Source organism: Aquila chrysaetos, chromosome 8, assembly GCF_900496995.4.
Source record: "Aquila chrysaetos chrysaetos chromosome 8, bAquChr1.4, whole genome shotgun sequence".
In the NCBI taxonomy this organism is placed as follows: Eukaryota; Metazoa; Chordata; class Aves; order Accipitriformes; family Accipitridae; genus Aquila; species Aquila chrysaetos.
This window is the reverse complement of record NC_044011.1, coordinates 1,084,693-1,107,239: the sequence shown is the minus strand read 5'-3', so window position 1 is coordinate 1,107,239 and position 22,547 is coordinate 1,084,693. Positions and strand designations below refer to the sequence as shown.

Below are 22,547 nucleotides of genomic sequence, written 5' to 3'. Positions count from 1 at the left end.
GGCATATATGTACCATACTTTAGCTGACTGTGATGCTGTAGCCTAGGGACATCACAGCTGAGTTCTTTTCTTTCTGTAGAGACTGCTGCATTCACACAACTCTCCAACTTGCACAGTGAAACTGTACAGCCTTTCCTAAGAGATACAGAGGGCACTTCTCTCTGCGAAAGACATGCTGATCATTCCTTCTATAGATCTGAATGTCCTGTTTAGCCCTGGGTAGTAAAAACCTGCCCAGCAGGTAACTGTTCCAAGTCCTGTGAACAGGTGAAATAATAGTATCAGAAAGTTACAGTCTGCCTGTAGACCAAAAGAAAGCTACAGAAGAACAGTTATTTTATTGTTAAATATTAAAGTCCATAGTTAGAGCATAAAGAACCTAAGTCCATGTGCTTTTCTTCACTGAACAGAAATGTAAGAAACTTAAAGGAGAACAAATACTGGTGTATTCTGGTTTGTCTCCTGCTGCAAGGAGAGAGGAACATCCTTCTCTCTAGGTACTCCTTCGTCATTCCCTAGACTCCCATGTCAGGACCTCAAAGCAGTGAATTTGGGGGTTTTGCAAAATAAAATGCACATTTATGATACTGCATAATATTTTATGATCCAGCTCATGAAAATTGGACCCTGGAAGGTCTCTGCATTCCCTGTGAAACCCCTTGAGTAAAAGCAGCAATCATCATATATTGTACTGTTAGAATATTGATGATGTACTGCAAGCAGGTTAGGTTTGCTTCAACATACTGGGAAAAAATTCCCAAAGAATGAACTGCAATTCTTCATGGCAGTTTGGAAGTATATCTGAAAGTGTCAGGAGAGGAAAAGCTGAAGAGACACTGTCAATTAGAGTAACTAATCTTAGTTATACCACCAAATATATCATAAGCTTCTACTATCAAATGAGTCCCTCCTGCAGCATTTTTACTAAAACTGCATTCTGAGTTTCCATTAAGGTTTTGTTTTCCTTTTAACTTTCCATCTCTCTTCTACTTCAATGGCTGCACATATCTGTTTTTGTTGGGACTCCCTTAAGGTGATAACGTGCTTAAATGCTTGGAAAAGCCTTTAGTATGGCAAAGTATTTGCTCAAGAAAGAAGGTGCTTTTATCATTCTGCACAGGCCTTTTTTTCTCCTACTACAATAAACCTAATTTATTGTAGGGTCAACTTTTCCCTAAAGGAAATATAAGGAATGGTCAACAAAGGGAATTTCCTTTATCTGCAACTTATCTGAGGGTAAAGGACACACATTTATTAAAGTGAAGTCATCCTGTAGCCTGGTGCAAACAGTCCACGCCCAAGCTCCTGGCTGAAACCTCGTTCTGCTTTACCTTTATCTACTCTGCTTTACTAGTCGCTACTGCTTTATAAAATTGTTCATATTGTTTCAGGGTATTTTTATTAATTCTCCTGTAAACCATTTTTTTATTGCCCTTGAGTGACACTGGCATATACTTTACTCTTCTCCTGCTAGATTTGCTTCCAGGGATTGCTAATGCAATTACAATTAAATGAACTCTGTGAACATTTTAACCTATTTATTGGTGCCTGCAATTCCATGGATGCTTCTATGGATGAATGAGCAAAGTCAGGTTATTATTCTGAATTTACCTTTTAAATCTTTAAGTGTTTGTCCCTTCTGATAATTCTTCCTTTCCACCTCTGCTTCCATCGGTGAAAATGTGCTTCTTGACTCTTTTGTATGCAAATTTTCAGTCTTAATCTCTTCTCTTGCTCCTCAGAACTTTGGCCGCCCCACCCTACTGACCATGTCATATGCCCTCTTAAAATCACAACTTTGTAAGTTTTTTTCTCCTATTGAAGTTCATAGTCATGAAACGTTTGAATCTCTTTAATTCAAACACAAAATTTTCTATTTTTTCTTTAAACTTCCTTGTGGGAAGAACCAATGATAATAAGAACTGATCTGCAGCTGGTACTAAAATAACTGTGTTGAATGTCTGCCTAAGATACAATTCTTGGCTTTCTTGCTTTTATATCCCATCGTTAATCTTTTTTTTAATCCTCACAAACCTTGCATTGCCATATATTTACTGAATGTGCCAACAGATTCAAAGACAAGAATGTTTATGTGCTGAAAAGGCAGGTCCTAACACATGCACACACAGCTGTTAACAGTTATAAAAGAGGGTAGATAAGAGCGGAGAGCAACACTGTTAACTTTCTCAAAACTACTATTTTTGCAAAGTAGAGGGAATGTGATTTGGTGAAGGGAAATGCACGTGGGTGCCCTGATTTCTGCATTGAAAGAAATGAGAAATAAGGTCATGTAAGGGTTCAGTTCAAAAAGAAATTGCGAGAGTAGGATGCAGGACAACTCGTTTTTATCTGGGGGTCTAGTTCTTTCATGGCAGAAAAGAAAATGACGAGTCAATGATTTGAGCTGAACTTGAAAGATGTGGATTCCTCTTCAGCTACAGGCTTCTTTAGTGATATTGGGACATAATTTAATTTCTCAGTGTTTGTCATTTATATAATATTTGAATAGATTAGTGTGAGGAAAATACATAAAAGATCATGAAGAACTCAAACACTTAAATAACTGGGAGCAATGTAAATACTTGGCAAATACTTGAAACTGGATGTGTTGTGTGCTTTTGGAAATACCTCATTAGAGTCTCTGTTTCCCTAGAAACATAAATAGCTTTAAACTCGACTTCTCTATCAATCCAGAACTATAGTGACAATGCACATCAGGGAGTAAAGTACCTGAGACAGGAAAATAAAATAGATTTTCTTATAGCATGATTAAAAATTGTGGGGGAAGAAAGGATGAGTTAGAACACCAAGCCCTGATGAGTGAAAGACAAGTCACTGGATATATTTTTACACTTCCTTTAATCTGTTATCTGGTTGGTAAATCTCAGCAAGGTATGATGGGGCTGGAAACTATTATTACAGTCAAATGTCTAACTGACGAGACGATGTGTTCCAAAAGTCAGGTTTCTGCAGGCAGCAGCAATAAGCAACTTAGAGGCCGCTGCCAAAACCAAATAGACTAAACCTGTCCCAGGTTGAGAGGAACCAAGTACATGTTGAATGCTTGCCATGTCAGCTGCAGTTCTGCAGTGATTCATGCTGAAAGAGGAGGCCTAGAGCTATTCAGAGGACATTTTCCCATAGGCCACATGGAAAATTCCTACTGAAAAAAAAATCCCAGGCTAGGTAGAAACACAGAGTAGATGAGTTTCATACCACAGAGAGATGAGCTATTTTATTCTGCTCATGTCTGTAAAACATTTGGAGAGCATATTTGTATTTGTATTGTTTATGTTTATGTGCTCATAGATTTATATATTTGTATTTATATACTGATATATTATTATTTCTCTTGCTAATTTTATAAGAATATATTCTGATCACAGTGACAAGCCACGGCTTCCAGTGAGGGTAGGGCTTTCACTGTGCGAGCATTAAACACATGTTCTGGATCAAATTAGAGAAAACAAGGAGCTCTGTCCCCTGCTGATGGATCCTGTCAACTGCATTTGGGCTTTCCTGATCCCACAGGTGGTTTCACACTGGTTTTGGCTTGAGATAAATTCTCAGAGTCTCCAGATCTCTGTTAGGCTCAGTGAGAAAAAGAAACTGTATTGCTCTATGAGGGCAAGTCCTGTAGCTACTAATTTGAAAACCTACTGCCAGGGAGGTGTTTTTAAAACAGCTTGTTCTCATAGCAACTATCAGCTCACGGAAACCTGTTCTGCAGCCCTGGTTTTGTCTGCCCAGAATGACTGCACACCTTTAGGGAAAGAAAAGGGTATTTCTAACTACTTTTAACAGTTTGCTCTGTTTTCAAATAGAAGTAGTTTATAGGCAAATTTCACAGTATTTGTGTGTATCAGGTGGGTTACCTTCCGGGACAGTCCTGGCTATTAACTGTTACGGAGAACCATGATTTTCCACCAGCCTCTGACACTTGTATTCAGCTTTAAATCTTCTTTCAATTAATCACTAAGGTTTGTGCCAGCTGTTCAGATATTTTGGGCTGCCCACCATCACCAAATTAAGTTGACTGAAATACTTACTGAGTGCCTTTTCACTCTTTTCTGATGGATTCAACTTTAATAACTAATAAAAACTGTAAGGTTCTCGTGATATGCATTTTCAACAGAGAGCAGTTGTCAGCATTTGTTTAAAATCTTTACGTGTGTGTAATCACTATGAACTTTTTGGTACTGCCATAATTTTTGACAGTCTGATATCGGGTTCTGGGAAAGAACTGAACTAAGATTAGAAACTTTGTGAGAAAACACTGATTAATAAGACTGTAAGTGCCTTTGATCCACAGTTGCACTCATGCTGCCAGGGCTAGTTAAGCACAGGAGTGCATGCCGGTGGAAAGGTGTTCCCTGCAGCCAGTCTTTGCAATGCATCTCTGAGCGTGGGCTCATTAATAGTGGGTTATTAGCAGTAATTGCAGTGTGCATAAACTTCTCTTTAGGCAGTAATAAGTTAGTTATGAAAGTCAGCTCCAGTGCACGTGAAATTACATGTTCACTGTATCAACCATCAGAGACCATTTACCCTTAATGTCTGTCATAGTGTGAGAATACTTAAAGAAATTCAGAAGTTTATTGGGATTAGCACTCCGAAATGTTATGTATTACATGAAACTTAATAGAAATATGTTACTTGGAATACAGAAAGAATGGATTTTCCTACAAGAATTTTTGTATTTGCTTAACTCGACTGCCATTATTTTTCATTATTATGGTAGGCTGGTAAATGTGAGAAGTATCACAAAAGTAGCTGCCTTTCATCTGATTTTTTATCAGAGGCACAGTGAATCACAGATTTTCATTTTTGATTACTTGAGACTGGGGGAGGGGGGCCCCAACAGGGAAGTCTACCTTGCAAAAGGTTGTCTGAAGTGAAAGGGCCTGGCGAGGCTGCAGGCAGCAGGTCCTGCCTCACTGATACCATTTCCTTGTAGCCAAGAGTGCAAGAGACTGGAAAGAGTGTGCACAAAGCTGCAACACTTAGAAGCAATGGGCTGTTGTACCTGTCCATACCTGACAGCTGCTTTTGCAATTGAAAACATCTGCTGCGGGTCTAGATCCTGCAGGTACATGATAGTTCTGATCCAGCATGAAGCCCCTCAGAGAATTCAGTCCACTAGTTTCTGGTTCTTGTTTTGGGTTCTTCTCTATCCAGCTATTTCCCCCTCTCATCTTCATCTAACCTCTTGAAAATGTCATATTATGTAGGTGGAGATGATTAATTTCCAGAACTAAGAAACTCAAAGACACCCAAAGATTATAATGCACAATAACTTTGGTTGCCTTTGGAAATAGTAACAGTACAAAATGTCAGTATCTCCACAGTCCCCCCTACAGGCCTGTTTTTTTAAACACAGCACCATTTAGTTGAACCTCATTCTTAATAAAATTCTTCTCTTTGCTTGGTAATACCAGGCTCCCTGTCTGTCTGTGACAGCCACTGTTGCTACTAAATGAGTTGAAAACAGAGACAAAACAACTTCAATGCTAATTAAACACATGCAAGAACAATCCAGGAGGTTTTGACTTAATCTGAATTTGCTGATTTCATATGGAATTACCTCAAAACCTTCAAGCAAAATTATGCGAAGCAGATAGTTCCTCTCTTTCTCTTCCCTGTCCTTCATAATGAATTGATTTCTAACCTTTTTACTGTCAATCTATTAATCTGGTTTATTACACCCCCTGGTATCACAATGTTACCCCTGTGAAAAACATATCGATTTTATTATTATTTACGCTGTTCTTTCCTTGGCCTAACCGTTTCCCAGGTCTGAGGCTTGAATTTAATTTTGAGAATATATTGAACAGTTTCTGTCACAAATCCTATTGTATATTTTCTGAATTTGCCACTAGAGGATGCTGTGCGAACCGACACGCTGTATGGTCTGACATGCTGCATTGTCGGCTTCAAAAAAAGCCTATCCCTTGTACCAAACTGTAGGACATATTTCTGCTCTGTGGTTAGCCAGAGGAACAGCACTGTACTGAACCACAAAAGAGCAGACTACAATATTCCCTTGTGTTGACACTGCAAATATAGACTGATTTCAGCTCACCCCGTCTTGTTTTGATGGGCTTTGATATTTCGATGGGCAGATTATGCTCTGGTAAGTCCTGCCTAAAAAGTCCATCCAGCAAAGTCAAAGGGAAGCCAGATCTGGGTGTGCTTGGCTCGGCTCAGCTCAGCGGTGGACGCACCCTCAGTTCATTACCCTTAAAATGCTCTGCAGAGGCTGAGGGCAGCACACCCAGCACGGAGGTTTCTCCCCTTTCCCACTTAAGAGAGAGAGCAGAAGGGAAGCAGGAGACTCGAGAATGTTCCTGACAGCCTAGAACACAATGGCTTCTTTCTGGGATCAGAAACATTCTTTATATTTAAACTGTGGTCAAATAAGGTATTTCATCCCAAAGTCCATTATAGCTGGCTAATGCTGAGGTTTGGACCTTTTTTTTTTTTGAGGTAGTCAGCACTGGTTGATATGAGAAGTAAAATGGAGCATAAGGCAGAACATGAGTCTGTGTTAGCTTGTACAGGAGCATGAGAGTCCCATTGTGACTCAAGGGAAAGGTATTTTTGCTTTGACTTTACAAATCTCCTTTGTTTTCTAGGGAAGTAGTTTCTCTGGCTCATCTCTTTTTTCTGCTGTGCTGAGAATTCAGCTTTGTATTGTAACATGTAGACAGTTTGATGCCTTATAAAATAATATTGTTATCCAAAAAGATGGTATTTTACCTGACCTGAATCTGTTTGCAAACCAAAGTGCAAGTGCAAAGCTGTTTGACAGAATAAAAAATGTTAGTGATTTACTGCTGTTCAGAGAACAATGAAGGCTTGTGAGACCCACCCTTATTTGTACAGGGAGGCAGTTGACTCATTCACCTGAGATGTGGTAGACCCTGTTCAGCTGCTTTCTCAGCCCACTGCAAATCAAAGACAGAAATACAGATTTGTGGGTTTTAAATGAGTGAGATATTTCACTATTTTTTCTTCCTCTGGCAAGCCCAAGTAATGTGTGTTACATGAAGTGGAGCAGTTTTAGTAAGAAAGATTGAACTTTGCCTCCACCCTGCCGTCCTCCACCCATCCATCCAGAACACTGTACAACCATGGAGCTAGGAATACTGTCTTATGAAATAAGAGACCACACTTCCTTTATTTTGAACCACCAGATAAAAGACCTGAGCCCAGATCTTCCAGCATGTCAGAAGGAATAATCCTAACAATTGAACTTAGTGTTATAAGGAGAACTTCTTTGCGTACTCATCACTCATTTCCTGATCTAATCCTTTGCTTTTATTGAACAAGATTAGATAGACCCCTCATCTAAAAGCTGGGAGAGAGGGCTGCCTGAATATGATTGATTTCTCGTTCAGTGACCCAAAGGAAAATGTTTTTGATTTCACAAAATTTTCATTAAATTTTGGGTTTAATTAATTCTGATTGTTTCAGTGCAGCTGCTGAACTGGCAAATCAACTGCTTGCATATCCCTTGCAATGTACGCTATGAAAAAGGGTTTACCCATCCTTTTTTCTTCCCTATAGGTGTCACTCTTGAGTTTAATGTGAATGTATTAATTCATCTCCAGTATTTTATCCAGACATCATCTGATTAAGTTAGGATACACAATTTTCTTTGGGGCCATATTACATAATACACCCAACCTTAATTTCTCTGTGAAGGTATATCTCATTGTTCCACCTAAATTTAAATACAATATTAATATACCAAATAGATTGTTGGGGACACAGTTTTCTTTGCATTGCAGAAAAGTAAAGTTTTATTAGAGGCATTGTTATCAGCAGAAAGTAGATCAGCAATTGCACTGCAGGTAAGTGTACATAGATACAGTGATTGCATATGAAGAACAGTATAAAAAGGAAAAAGTAGATCATTTTAGGAGAGTCCTAGAAATTATTCATCTCAACTTCATGAATAACATTTGTAAAGCAATCTGTGCATTGGGTAGGTACGCAGTGCATGTGCTGTGTGTATTATCACGTTGTAGACCGGGCTGCTCAGATGGCAATAGGTAGTTCAGGGAAGACCAACGCATCAGTAGTATCTTAACACACTCTTGACTGCCCTGTGGAATGAAAGAAGAAACCATTACTCTGATAGGGAAATCAAGAGTCTCTTGCAGCACTGACATTTCAGATGTATCCATTGTTTAAATGTCCATCTGTGTTAGCAAAAGCATGGGAAAGGAGCTTACCCTGTTTCTGTAACTGAAGCTAAGGCACCTTGAAATTAAGAGATTTGATTGTGAATGGTGTAATCCCTCTTGCAATTGCAAATGTGGAAGTCATATCACAAGGGATAGTATTAACAAGAAAAGAGATGAAACAAAATATGAAACCCATGGGGACAGGATAAATTAGGATCCACTTTGGAAGTTGTTTCTTACCTGTCTTGTCACCGGATTGACCATGAGAATAGGAAGTAGAAGAATAAGAGTGGGAGGATATTCCCCCTCCTTGGAGAGCTCCTTGAGATGTTCTGTGTAAGGAAAGGAGCTTTAATGAAGGGAATGATAAATACATTCATAAACAGACATACTGTGACATAATGTGCAGTGCATGTAACAGCTCGGCTTTTCCTGGACTTTGCAAGTATTTCTTTATATTTTTTTGTTTCATTCCCTTCAGCTATATTTTCCTAGAAAGCTGTAGAAGCAGAAAAAACAAATGGCTGTAGAAGTATAATTCTTATACTCTCACAGTCCAGCTGTGCTTGCTCATCTGCTGACAGAAGGCAAGAGATTACAGTTTGGTTTTGCATGATGGTTCCTCTCATGGAATTCACTCTGCACAAACAGGCCAAGAGGAACTGATTAATTGAAAATATGTCAGTAACTATATGCTCTGTGTTTCCCTCTGTGTTTGATGTGCTTATTAAGTTTATGATGTATACATTTCAGTGCAGATACTGTAAAAAACCCTGTGTATTTAGATTTCACCTACAGACTGGTGGGTGAAACATTCAACTCTGTCTTCTGTGAGTCCCAACAGAGAAAAGATTGTGATAGAATTTATACCCTTATTTGCAAACAGAATACGTACACAATGTCTTGCTGTCCCTCCTGCAGCAGTGCCCGGTACTGAGCAATCTCCTGCTCCAGGCGGGTCTTGATGCCCAGGAGCATCTTGTACTCCTGGTTCTGACTCTCCATCTCACAGCGGATGTTGGCCAGCTCCTCCTCTACAGCGTTAATCTGCCCTTGGATTTGTTGCAGCAGGCAGCCATAGCGAGATTCAGTTTCTGCCAAGGAGTTTTCCAGAGAGTTTTTCTGAAAGTGGAAATGCAGGAGTTTAGGACCAGAGCTCTACCCCTCCCTGCCCATTCTGAGGAGGGAAGGGCCCTCAGCGATCCTGCCCCACGTACCGTGCTGAGCTGCGCCTGCAGTTCGATCTCCAGGTTCTGCATTTCGCGTCTCAATTCAGTGAGCTGGTGGCTGCTTGTCTGGATGTCCTGGCTGCTAGAAGTGACCTGCCGATTGACTTCTTCAATCTGCAGGAGTCAAACCCCAAACACACTTTCTGAGTGAGAAAAATCCCCTCAGGGAGCAGATTTGCTGACTGAGAACTAAGATAGCCAGGGAGCCTCTCCCTTTCATCCTGTCCTCATCGAGGACAGCCTAGTCACTGCTCCGTACACCCTGACGTTTGAACCCCCTTTGCACATCAGACCTGGCCTGCTCCCTCTCTGCCACTGCAGTCTTTCCCCAACCACTTTTTCCTTCCCGTTCCCCCAGCTGTGCAAGTGAGGTACAGGTGAGCAGTCACCTCCTTTTAGCCAAAGGCATTGCATGGCCAGTACCAGCGTGTCTGGGTTTTGCCACAGAAGGAGACTCCACTTTGTGCTTTGCTACGTACCTTGACTTCATACCACTGCTCAACCTCTCTGCGGTTCTTCTCGATGATCTGCTCGTATTCGTTTCTCAGGTCGTTCAGTATCTTTGTCAAGTCTTCACCAGGGGCAGCATTGACCTCCACGCTCACGTCGCCACCGGTCTGAGACTGCAGCTGTCTCATTTCCTGCAGAGAGAAACAAAGGAGCACAGGTCATTTCTTGCGTTGGCGACAGCGGACGAAGCAGTATCAAGGTACAAAGGAATGACAATCACATGACATAAGGCTGAATTGACTTGATATGTAACTTTGGGAACCCTGAAGAAACGAAGGACTATGTCTTGGACACACTATGTATCATTGGATCGTACCTCCTCATGGTTTCTCTTAAGAGCAATCAGCTCATCCTTCAAGGACTCTAGATCGGATTCCAGTGAAGACCGAGTGCGAGTGAGATCATCCAGGAGATTTCTCAAGCCATTAATATCAGCCTCCACAGTCTGACGGATGACCAGCTCATTCTCATACCTTTACCAAAGACAAAAAGCATTACACATTCATTTCATTACAATGTGTAGGCTTGGTCATACCACTTGGAACAGGGTGTCATAACCTGCATTCATGAATCTCGTAAAATTCATGACATGAAAGACGCAACGTTCACAGAGAGGTACTCACTTCATTCGGAAGTCATCAGCAGTCATCTTGCTGTTATCGATGTCCAGAAGCAGCTTGTTATTGTCCACAGTGGCAGAAATGATCTGCAAAAGGTGAAGTTGGAGAGGAGTCTTTCTGTGTTCTAGACATCCAGGACAAGAAGAAAGAAGACCTAAAGCTTTGGTAGGGCATTGTTACAGGAAGTTGTTGAAAAGCCATGCCACAAGAACTGGTGTGTGCAAGATTTTGGCTTCCAGAAACATTCTGATGAAAGAAAATATTGATGAGGGAAAGAACAGAAGAACGTTTATGCTGGGAGATCACCAGCACCTATGGGTTTCTGCACTCTGGGTGTGTAAGGAAGTGTCGTCTTTGTCCCTGATGCTGTAATTCGTCTCATTATAAGAAAAGCCGATTGTAAGGGAAGGCCTTGGTCCTTCCAGCTGGTATATGTAGAAGTGTGCAGAGACAAAGGGAGTTCAGATCTTGCAGTCCAGGTGCTTTGGCTTTGTACTCCATCCAGCTGGACTGGGTGGGAGGAGAGGGAAGGACTGGAAACCACACATGCCTGGTTTGGAGCCACCTGTACAATGTGGGATTTCAGTTACGTGCGCCAGCATGTTTGGGCCTGGTGGAGCACTCCTTGACGCCTCAGGCTGTGCCCCCACAGCACAGCCCTTTCACTTTTGGGGTGGTGTGGGGGTTTGCTTCCCCAAGAGATGGGAAGTGCAGCTCAGCAGTTTTCTGCCTGCGGTACCACCAGCAAAGGCATCCAGTAGCTCCCTCCCACCCCTTTTAGAGCCAGTGCCAGAGGGAAGGAGGAAGTCCTTACAAAGGAGAAGAGCAGGCAGGAGATGGAGCCATGTTAGTCGGGGCTATCCTACCTGATTTTGGAGCTGTTCGATGGTCTGGTAGTAGGAGGTGTAGTCCTTTGAAACACTGGGAGCTTGTTTCCTGTACCACTCCCGGATGTGGTGCTCAAGCTCAGCATTTTCTTCCTCCAGCCTTCGTACTTTGTCCAGGTAAGCAGCCAGGCGGTCATTGAGGTTCTGCATGGTGACCTTCTCATTGCCGCTTAGAAGGATGTCTCCCCCAGCACCAAAGCCTCCTGCAAAACCACCACCAAAGCCTCCCGCCAGGCCACCACCAAAGCCTCCTCCCAAGCCTCCACCAAAGCCACCAGCAAGGCTGCCAGCGCTCATGCCCCCTCCATAGCCAATGCTGCATGCTCCCCCACCATAGCTTCCACCGCCTATCACAGAGGAGGCATATCGCCTGCAGGAGACAGAGGAACTCCTGCCACTACCGCCACCGCAGACGCCTCCACCTCCACCGCTCCTGTAAGAGGTACTAGATGTTCTCTTGATGCTGCAGCTCATGGTGGAAGTAATCAGATATCCAGCCCCAAATGCAAAGCCTGGTGCACAGCTTGATGCAGAAAATCAGACTGCAGTCTTCTGTCCTCGGTGATGGCTCTTTATACCTTGTTGGGTGGGTGTCACCTGTAAGGCAGTCCAGCTTCCCATGAAGTTTGCCAGCCTTAGTGCTCATGCCAAAAGTGATGTGCTAAGGGAAATTTCTTTTGGGGCTTGGGACAGCCCTCCCCATTGGTATTGTGTTTGCATGCTGATTCACCCAAAGCATGCACTATAATTTCAGGTAGGTGGCTGTGTGTTAGATTTTGTTTCAGATAGTATGTTGCTGGCTACTTAGTGAGTGAGACTCATTTTAATAGTTCTTCTTTGTTCTTCATAGTCATTTTTTGTCCTGAAAACAGGTGGTGAAAGGACCATCTACTTACTCTGCTTTAATTTCAAAGTTGGAGAAATACAAAGTCAGGCACGCTCTGTGTGATTCTTTTTTCACTTTGCCTGCAGAACTGACAGTAACTGACACTTCTGGAAACAGAATCTCTAAGAATATAGGTCCTTTCCTACAAAGAAAGCTCATCATGGGTACTGTCTTTCAGAATGCTTAGTGGTGAATCTCAATAGAATAACCTTTAAAGAAGCAGTGATATTTCTGTTTTCACCAAACTCTTGTAGTATCACTTCCAGGAAATAATCGTATGTCTTGCACAGAGCAATGGACATGCAGAGATGTAATTTTAAAGTTGTTATTTTTTAAAATTTTGTGCAAATTTCCAGTCACTCAAAGAAACTGAAATAGATGTGTAGAATCTATAAGGTATCACTGACTCTGTCTTGGGAGAGGAAAGCAAAAGGATTCAGCTTTTCAACTCAGCAAAATGGAGGCTAAGATGATTATCAGCTTGCCCTTGAGAAAGGAGATACCATGGCTATTTAAAATAAAGGACAATCCTGTTGTCCACATAGGAAAGGGCATAATCTGGTTTTGAGTGTATTTGGACTGGAAACTAAGGGGAGCTTTTTATCTATGGGAGGCATAGGGGTCTGGAAGGTGCTTCTGTTGAGGGAGCTTTGGATGGAAAAGAGAAACAGTTTTGAGATTGACCTTGATCAGTTGATGGTAGGGGTTTTATCCTCATATAGTAGAGACAGCTATGATAACCCTTTAGTTCCCCTTGCCTTCTATCTTTTGTCTCTCTAACACTTGCAGAGGTCTCTAACACTGCTGCACAATTGCAGCATTTCTGTAAGAGAACAGGATATGATGAACCTTCCTTTGGAAATGAAATTTTGCCTTTAAATAACTTCTGGAAAACATACATTTTAAGCCTGAAAGACAAGGGGCCTCTTTATGTAGGAGTTAAACATTGATGGGAATTAATTTCTTTTTGGAAGTTAAAAATTACTAGTTCATTTCATTGTTGGTTTCTTCATTTACTATCTTACTTATACACAGTTTGCAGTTGTGGCTGGAGCAACATTTCCTCTCTCAGCCGTAACAATTATGAGACCCATAAAAGTTACTAATGCGTGTTATGGCTGACTGAAGAATCATGGAAAGCCATTTACCCTCTTTCTTGATACCCATACACAGATTTTCATAGATATGCTGAAGATAATGTAATACTTTGATCTTCATAATTATGATTGTTCTTTTATTGGTAGGTCTCTAATTATCTGCACGTTAGAACCAGTTTCTTTGCATATGTTATTGAGACTGAGTCATCATTATTAAAAAATAAAAATTATTTTCTCACAGGGTGTGATTCCTTAGTCATATTTTCCTCATTAGATTGTTGAAATGCACCTTTATTCTTCCCTATGAGATATTTATTGCTGATTGGCATTAATGCCAGAGGTGTTGATTTTATATCTCCTTCTCGGCATTGTTGCATCATAACATCTGACCCAACAATTTCAAACATTTCCCAATGCTGTAATTTCATACCATCAACAGATGCCTTTTCTCTGTCTCTCTGTCCCTCTTTTCTTTTTTTTTTTGAATAGCTGATCTAACTATGCTTACTGCTGTAACTGTGTCACAAATACTTAAACTTTAGATTTTCTATTCTGTAACTCATGGGTATTTCCATGTCTCCTATGCATTTTTGGTCCACCATCCTGTGGACACAGCTCTCACATCTCTCTGAGACGGCTGTTGTGAGTCAATGGGGACATACCAATTTACTTCACAAGCCAAAAGAGCCAGGTCTCTTAAGGTCCATTAACAGTTGTAATTCCTGTGATGACAGAAAAAGGTCAGACATTTTCTGTTGTAGAGGGTATAGAGGCTCCTTAGCCATTTGAAGAGACTGTTAGAGCTTTGAAATCATATCTTGCCCTGGAAGACTTCTTGCTCATAATGCACTCCATGAACCTCTGTAGATCAGAAAAGTTTGTTTGAAGTAACAGTGCTATGAAGCCTTTCCAAGTGCTATTTGCTCACTGGTGAAACTGGATGCAGAGCCACAAACAGATACTCCGAATTGGCAAAAACCCCAAAAGTAGTCAGTGGTTTTCACAGAAGCTATGATGCTATTACTGGGTATATGTCTTTAGTCACACAAGAGGGAGAGGACAACCTCAGAAACAATTACTGGTAATTAATTGTTCTACAACAAATGAGTCAACTGTGGTCTTGGTAAGGAGAGTGCTACGCCCGTGAGTCTCATCAGGAACTCCATCTGTGCATTCGTCATCCGTCACCCATCAACTTTCAGCATCACTTACCTGTGCATTTCTTCAGTTTGTTCAGAGGTGAATGATTTCCATAGCCCCAGATACTTTTCTTACTTTTCTCTTATGTGACTCCCTGGGTTGGACTCTTATACCTTGCACACATGGAGACCTAAAGAAAACCCTATTAAATGTGAGCTATTTTAATTCTACAGTCTATCGAAATTGTTAGTTCAGTAGCCCTTCCTACCACTGAAAAAGGAAAAGTTTAAAAGTAATTCCCAAGAGAAATTAAGCTCTTCCAGTGTAGCAATGCTTTCCTATTCTCTTTCTCTCTACCTGCTAGAATATGCTGTTATTATCAATGATGTTAACTAATTGGATTCTAAATTCCTCCCTGCCAAAGCCCTTTTTTGTCTTTCCTGTAGATCTTTTCAGAACATTAAGCAACCGTATTGCTTTTTCTAGGAACCATGGATGAAGTGAAGTGAGTGCCAGGAGCAGACAGTGATATCGAGATACCTGACTGAACATATACAAGGTGACTGGAGCATCTGCCAGCCTTAGATGGAGGCAGTGAGGCATGCTGTGCTTTTGGCACACCTATGGCATGTTCCATGTGTTTTCCCCAGGACAGCCCTTGCCTCATTCTTAGATGGAGGTTAGTGCCTCATGAATCAGTGGTGATATGCAAAAGGTGTTGTACTGTCAGCAGCAGGAGGACTCCACCAGTGACCTAATCCTGCTGCAGTGACTGGCAATCTTGCAGTGCATCCATTCCTTTCAGACTGAAGATTTTGCATAGCTTTCATTTTGCAGATTTAACTTAAGACTCTTCATAGTGCTGCCTATTTCACAAAGACCTTGCATTCTTACAAATTAGTTCAGAAATGGGGAAAGACATACTGCAGCTATGGTGTTCCCTTGAGTTCTCTGGATGTGCAAGACTGTATTTTTGATCATTCTAATACTTCTCTGTACTTCTGGAAGATTAGAAGGAAGCAAAATAACTTTTCAGTACTTATTTATATACACTAACTGTAGTTCAAGTTTCCATAATACTGCCTCAAAAAAGATGTCTTAAGCTGTTTTGGCTATGTTAAGTACAGCTGAGATGTGAATTCTGGCAGCCTTTGGAGATGAAAGTCCTGTCTGCATTTGCTTTACATCACTTTCTATACTGTTAAAACCTGAAATGACCCTTTTTTTCTTTGGAGGAGTGCTTTTGTTCATACAAATTCCTGATGCTGGCCTGAAAAACGTCAGTTTGGAAACCTGGTTTTTCGACATGAATAGGAAGTATCTCTTCTTTGTGGATACTTACTGCAGACTGCAATTACAATAGTGTGATAGCAGAGCCAAGCCACATGATTAGTGAAGGAAGACCTAACCTAAATAATACTCTTGTAAGTTGTTTATGATGAGAAAACCTTTCATTCAATTACCCTAACAGAATACCCTCAGTCTTAAATGAAACAGCAAATACTAGAGACCAGATTTGATAGGTGGAGAAGGGAACAACAGGCACTTATAACTGAATGAAACCTGGCTGATTTTGTGCATCTGATGCACACAGAGATTGAAAAGGGGCTTCACTGTCATCTTCAGAAAGCAAAATATTATAAAATAGCTGTTCTAATGTAGTATTGCCCTCTCATCTCCAATTTTATTGCATATTTTGTCTTCTTAAGCAGAAAAATAAAGTATAGAAAATACTTTCAGTGGATGAAGTATGTCTCTCTCTCATTCCTCTTAAGGCATAGTATCAGCCAATTGAGTGTACTGACAAAAAATGGGTTCTTGGTATTATATTTGTGTTTGAATTGAAATTTCTATCATAAAACATGGGAATGTTTTTGGTGCATGACACTGAAGGAAACAGGCACATTGCCTTGTTGGCTGTATTTCCTAACAGAAGTTAGCAGTATGTAATTCTCTGCGTAGTCAAAGGTGTAGAAATACTTGATGTCGGGAAACCCATATGTACTGGAACAACCTATACTGAGTCACACCTTCTCACAGGAACTCTAGCTATGATGAGCTGAGTAAAGCCAAAGCTTAATGGACTCAGATGAGTCATAGTAGTGGCTGAACACAGTTTAGTACATTAACAGTTAATTAAATAATCTTCAGAGCATTACCCATCATTGGTATTTTCTTTCTCCTTTCACTCACATCATTCAGAGCGTCTTCAGTAAAAAGCAGCGAGGCAAGGGGCCAGAAAGTAATCTGTTAGTGGCCATTAGAAAACAAAATGGTAAATGGTTTGTAATTTCACAGGAAGGAGAAAAATTGTGTCAAGAATGGATTTCTGTTTTCAACCTATTACCCCTTGTTTTTGAGCAGAGAGTTCTGACAGTCTCACCTGACTGACAGTTCCCATAGGCAGAGCTTGGAAGACGTCACACTTCATACAGCCTTCATACAGCCATGCTCAGAATTAGCGAATTTCCTTTTACTCAGTGATATTATCTCGGCATGGTGTCCATTTTCTTAGTACAAACCAGATTTTCCTGAGATTATGTTACAAAGTATGATAGGGCAACCTGTATTTGATTGGTTAGCTTGATAAATACCTGTTCAAAGTTTGTTAAATTAAATTTCTCAGACACGCTGGTTTTATTTGCATTGCAGAAGTAAAGTTTTATTAGAGGCAGTGTTATCAGCAGAATTTAAGCCCTTAAACAAAGAACCAATTGACAAAGACAAGTTGAGCAAGACAAGCATTGCAGAATGAAAGAAGGGGTGATGAGGCGGGTGACCAGGCACTCCTTCCAAATTGTTCCAGTTGCATCAGCTGTACTGCAGAAGTGCTTCAGTCTCTCATGGTCCAGGTTCAATGCCTCTTAGCTGGAGGTTGCCAGCATCACTGCTATTGCTCTAGCACACTCTTGACTGTCCTGTGTAAAGACAGAGCAAATCATTGCCTTAAGGGGAAATCTAATCTTTCCTGCTGAACTGAATTCTTTCACCTAACATGCTGCGTTAGCAAGAGAAGCTCAGAGGCTCCAAGCCCAGCAATACCCTAGGCGCTTTCTCAGAACTGTATTTTTTGTCATTCCAATAAGCAAAAAAGCATATCCCATTCTGTAAAGTTTATAATCTGTATTTTATATTTAGGTAGAGGGAAGGGCGAGACTGTATTTTAACCTCATTCCTCTGTGGCAGAGTCAGTGAGGTTCTCTCACTCCTGTGCTACTGCACCTAGGAATCTTGCCCAGCCAAAAATATAAAACTTTTTTCTGACAAATACATTGTAGTCTTTGGGGCAGGTGTAACCCACTAATAAACAAATCCTTACAAAGTGTTGTCTTACCTGTCATGTCACCACACTGAGAATGAGAGTAGGAAGTAGAATATGAATGGGAGGATTTACCACCCCCTTGGAAAGCTCCTTGGGAGGCACTGTAAAAGGAAAGTAATTAATTCACCAAAAGACACCTGACCACTGGATATTCGGTCAAAAAAGATGTTGTAGCTCCATGGACAAGAAGTATCTATTAGCAATTAAGTACACAGGATTTCTTTTTATTTCCTTGCTATAGTATGGAATACGTACACAATGTCTTGCTGTCCCTCCTGCAGCAGTGCCCGGTACTGAGCAATCTCCTGCTCCAGGCGGGTCTTGATGCCCAGGAGCATCTTGTACTCCTGGTTCTGACTCTCCATCTCACAGCGGATGTTGGCCAGCTCCTCCTCTACAGCGTTAATCTGCCCTTGGATTTGTTGCAGCAGGCAGCCATAGCGAGATTCAGTTTCTGCCAAGGAGTTTTCCAGAGAGTTTTTCTGAAAGTGGAAATGCAGGAGTTTAGGACCAGAGCTCTACCCCTCCCTGCCCATTCTGAGGAGGGAAGGGCCCTCAGCGATCCTGCCCCACGTACCGTGCTGAGCTGCGCCTGCAGTTCGATCTCCAGGTTCTGCATTTCGCGTCTCAATTCAGTGAGCTGGTGGCTGCTTGTCTGGATGTCCTGGCTGCTAGAAGTGACCTGCCGATTGACTTCTTCAATCTGCAGGAGTCAAACCCCAAACACACTTTCTGAGTGAGAAAAATCCCCTCAGGGAGCAGATTTGCTGACTGAGAACTAAGATAGCCAGGGAGCCTCTCCCTTTCATCCTGTCCTCATCGAGGACAGCCTAGTCACTGCTCCGTACACCCTGACGTTTGAACCCCCTTTGCACATCAGACCTGGCCTGCTCCCTCTCTGCCACTGCAGTCTTTCCCCAACCACTTTTTCCTTCCCGTTCCCCCAGCTGTGCAAGTGAGGTACAGGTGAGCAGTCACCTCCTTTTAGCCAAAGGCATTGCATGGCCAGTACCAGCGTGTCTGGGTTTTGCCACAGAAGGAGACTCCACTTTGTGCTTTGCTACGTACCTTGACTTCATACCACTGCTCAACCTCTCTGCGGTTCTTCTCGATGATCTGCTCGTATTCGTTTCTCAGGTCGTTCAGTATCTTTGTCAAGTCTTCACCAGGGGCAGCATTGACCTCCACGCTCACGTCGCCACCGGTCTGAGACTGCAGCTGTCTCATTTCCTGCAGAGAGAAACAAAGGAGCACAGGTCATTTCTTGCGTTGGCGACAGCAGATGAAGCAGTATCAAGGTACAAAGGAATGACAATCACATGACATAAGGCTGAATTGACTTGATATGTAACTTTGGGAACCCTGAAGAAACGAAGGACTATGTCTTGGACACACTATGTATCATTGGATCGTACCTCCTCATGGTTTCTCTTAAGAGCAATCAGCTCATCCTTCAAGGACTCTAGCTCGGATTCCAGTGAAGATCTAACCAGAGTCAGGTCATCCAGGAGATTTCTCAAGCCATTAATATCAGCCTCCACAGTCTGACGGATGACCAGCTCATTCTCATACCTTTACCAAAGACAAAAAGCATTACACATTCATTTCATTACAATGTGTAGGCTTGGTCATACCACTTGGAACAGGGTGTCATAACCTGCATTCATGAATCTCGTAAAATTCATGACATGAAAGACGCAACGTTCACAGAGAGGTACTCACTTCATTCGGAAGTCATCAGCAGTCATCTTGCTGTTATCGATGTCCAGAAGCAGCTTGTTATTGTCCACAGTGGCAGAAATGATCTGCAAAAGGTGAAGTTGGAGAGGAGTCTTTCTGTGTTCTAGACATCCAGGACAAGAAGAAAGAAGACCTAAAGCTTTGGTAGGGCATTGTTACAGGAAGTTGTTGAAAAGCCATGCCACAAGAACTGGTGTGTGCAAGATTTTGGCTTCCAGAAACATTCTGATGAAAGAAAATATTGATGAGGGAAAGAACAGAAGAACGTTTATGCTGGGAGATCACCAGCACCTATGGGTTTCTGCACTCTGGGTGTGTAAGGAAGTGTAGTCTTTGTCCCTGATGCTGTAATTCGTCTCATTATAAGAAAAGCCGATTGTAAGGGAAGGCCTTGGTCCTTCCAGCTGGTATATGTAGAAGTGTGCAGAGACAAAGGGAGTTCAGATCTTGCAGTCCAGGTGCTTTGGCTTTGTACTCCATCCAGCTGGACTGGGTGGGAGGAGAGGGAAGGACTGGAAACCACACATGCCTGGTTTGGAGCCACCTGTACAATGTGGGATTTCAGTTACGTGCGCCAGCATGTTTGGGCCTGGTGGAGCACTCCTTGACGCCTCAGGCTGTGCCCCCACAGCACAGCCCTTTCACTTTTGGGGTGGTGTGGGGGTTTGCTTCCCCAAGAGATGGGAAGTGCAGCTCAGCAGTTTTCTGCCTGCGGTACCACCAGCAAAGGCATCCAGTAGCTCCCTCCCACCCCTTTTAGAGCCAGTGCCAGAGGGAAGGAGGAAGTCCTTACAAAGGAGAAGAGCAGGCAGGAGATGGAGCCATGTTAGTCGGGGCTATCCTACCTGATTTTGGAGCTGTTCGATGGTCTGGTAGTAGGAGGTGTAGTCCTTTGAAACACTGGGAGCTTGTTTCCTGTACCACTCCCGGATGTGGTGCTCAAGCTCAGCATTTTCTTCCTCCAGCCTTCGTACTTTGTCCAGGTAAGCAGCCAGGCGGTCATTGAGGTTCTGCATGGTGACCTTCTCATTGCCGCTTAGAAGGATGTCTCCCCCAGCACCAAAGCCTCCTGCAAAACCACCACCAAAGCCTCCCGCCAGGCCACCACCAAAGCCTCCTCCCAAGCCTCCACCAAAGCCACCAGCAAGGCTGCCAGCGCTCATGCCCCCTCCATAGCCAATGCTGCATGCTCCCCCACCATAGCTTCCACCGCCTATCACAGAGGAGGCATATCGCCTGCAGGAGACAGAGGAACTCCTGCCACTACCGCCACCGCAGATGCCTCCACCTCCACCGCTCCTGTAAGAGGTACTAGATGTTCTCTTGATGCTGCAGCTCATGGTGGAAGTAATCAGATATCCAGCCCCAAATGCAAAGCCTGGTGCACAGCTTGATGCAGAAAATCAGACTGCAGTCTTCTGTCCTCGGTGATGGCTCTTTATACCTTGTTGGGTGGGTGTCACCTGTAAGGCAGTCCAGCTTCCCATGAAGTTTGCCAGCCTTAGTGCTCATGCCAAAAGTGATGTGCTAAGGAAATTTTGTCTGAGGTAAGTAAATTGCATTACCATTCTGTTCAAGTATGTCTGTGTTGATTCACCCAAAGCATGCACTATAATTTTATGTGGGTGGCTCTTTGTTGGATATTTTGTTGGATAATACAGTATCTCATAGCTTCTATTAATCTGGCAATATATCACTAGTAATAGGAGTTAATGAAGGCTCCGCCTTGGTTGTCTGTCTCCTTCAGTCTTCTGTGTGGCGAAATTCAGTATTTCAGCTTTCATCTTCCTCCTGTGATCACAGACAATGATTCGTAAGACCAGCAGCCTCCAAGGGACTCTTCATTCATTAATTTATTCAAAATTTATATTAGCTATTTAGAAATCTACTTTAATTTACTGAAATAAATTATTAACTTTTAAAATTGCATTCCCATGTCTGTTATAGAGAGAACTTTACAATGAATTCTTTACTCTCTTGTCACTACTTATATGGAGGAAGGTCCTTCTGGTATTTAACTTTTTCTGAAAGTGCAGGATGGTGATTGCAGTCTTTTTTCTTGTCGAAGAAAACTGGGTGACAGCCACAAAAGTAGTATTTTGCAAAGGAAAACATATTCAATCTTTTCCTATCAAACAGCTATTAATTTTATTTTAGCTGTTTGAAATGGACTCAGAGGAAATTGAGGGGAGAAATGTTTGATATTTCATATTTTGATAATCATATTAAAAATAGCCATTTCTCAGAACATGTCCTTGAATTATATAATGCTATAAAAAATAAGTCTGATGAAAAGTTACAGTGCCAAAGATTAGACCTGAAAAAATACAGTCATCATCTGAAGCTGTTACAGTGAATTGTGTTTGCCAACCATGAGAGAGCATCTTGCAACACAAAACAGAGTAAGAAACAATTGTGTATTTTTTTCCACTGCCTATGCAATATGGGATGTTCAGTGAGTTGCTTTTTCCATCTTTACTAATCAAGCTTCTATGAAACTGAGAAAAGCCTTGAACAGAAACAAATTCTCAGGTTTCCAGCTGTTTATTATATATTGGCTCTATAACTCCGGCAGAAGAGTCATTTGGCTAGTACAAAGGAAGCACAAGGAGCTGGTGGAACCTGCTGTGAATTACCACCTCAAAATCAGTTTATCCACAGTGAGGGAGGATGAATTCAACCCAGAAGTATTTTAGGAAGAGATTCCATATTACAGAAGAAGAAATAAACTCCTTAAAATTAGCAAAAGGAGAGTAAGAAGGGATTGAGTCACATTAAACATGAAAGTGTGCGTCAGAGGAGGGAGTAGGATTGTTTGAATTTGAAGACATTGTGCCTGTATGTGCCTGTGGTGGGTTGACCCCGGCTGGACAACAGGTGCCCAGCCAGCCACTCTGTCACTGCCCCCCTCCGCTGGGCAGGGA

General features: G+C 42.0%; 2 protein-coding genes across 2 annotated transcripts; both read right to left on the bottom strand.

The window, feature by feature from the left end:
- Positions 1–7,776: 7,776 nt before the first annotated feature.
- Positions 7,777–11,982, bottom strand: LOC115344428 (keratin, type I cytoskeletal 13-like). Its single transcript, XM_030021700.1, has 8 exons — positions 11,418–11,982; positions 10,555–10,637; positions 10,248–10,404; positions 9,901–10,062; positions 9,410–9,535; positions 9,088–9,314; positions 8,433–8,524; positions 7,777–8,111 (listed from the first exon to the last, which is right to left on the bottom strand). Exons 1-8 carry the CDS (start codon positions 11,910–11,912, stop codon positions 8,092–8,094), a joined length of 1,362 nt encoding a protein of 453 aa, XP_029877560.1. The 5' UTR covers positions 11,913–11,982; the 3' UTR covers positions 7,777–8,091.
- A 5,214-nt stretch (positions 11,983–17,196) lies between these two features.
- LOC115344429 (keratin, type I cytoskeletal 13-like) lies at positions 17,197–20,987 on the bottom strand. The gene is made up of 8 exons (XM_030021701.1): positions 20,469–20,987; positions 19,606–19,688; positions 19,299–19,455; positions 18,952–19,113; positions 18,461–18,586; positions 18,139–18,365; positions 17,896–17,984; positions 17,197–17,479 (listed from the first exon to the last, which is right to left on the bottom strand). The coding sequence occupies exons 1-8, from the start codon at positions 20,961–20,963 to the stop codon at positions 17,460–17,462; spliced, it is 1,359 nt and encodes a 452-aa protein (XP_029877561.1). The 5' UTR covers positions 20,964–20,987; the 3' UTR covers positions 17,197–17,459.
- Between the last annotated feature and the right edge of the window lie 1,560 nt (positions 20,988–22,547).

Bases quoted from the DNA above. Each gene is read 5' to 3' on its own strand.
- LOC115344428 (XM_030021700.1), bottom strand. From the start codon at position 11,912: ATGAGCTGCAGCATCAAGAGAACATCTAGTACCTCTTACAGGAGCGGT. The intron at 10,063-10,247 runs GTACGATCCAAT...TTCTCTCTGCAG, and splicing joins TTAAGAGAAACCATGAGGAG to GAAATGAGACAGCTGCAGTC. The intron at 8,525-9,087 runs GTACGTATTCTG...TTCCTTACACAG, and splicing joins GAGGGACAGCAAGACATTGT to AACATCTCAAGGAGCTCTCC.
- LOC115344429 (XM_030021701.1), bottom strand. From the start codon at position 20,963: ATGAGCTGCAGCATCAAGAGAACATCTAGTACCTCTTACAGGAGCGGT. The intron at 19,114-19,298 runs GTACGATCCAAT...TTCTCTCTGCAG, and splicing joins TTAAGAGAAACCATGAGGAG to GAAATGAGACAGCTGCAGTC. The intron at 17,480-17,895 runs GTAAGACAACAC...GTCTTTACACAG, and splicing joins TCAGTGTGGTGACATGACAG to GACAGTCAAGAGTGTGCTAG.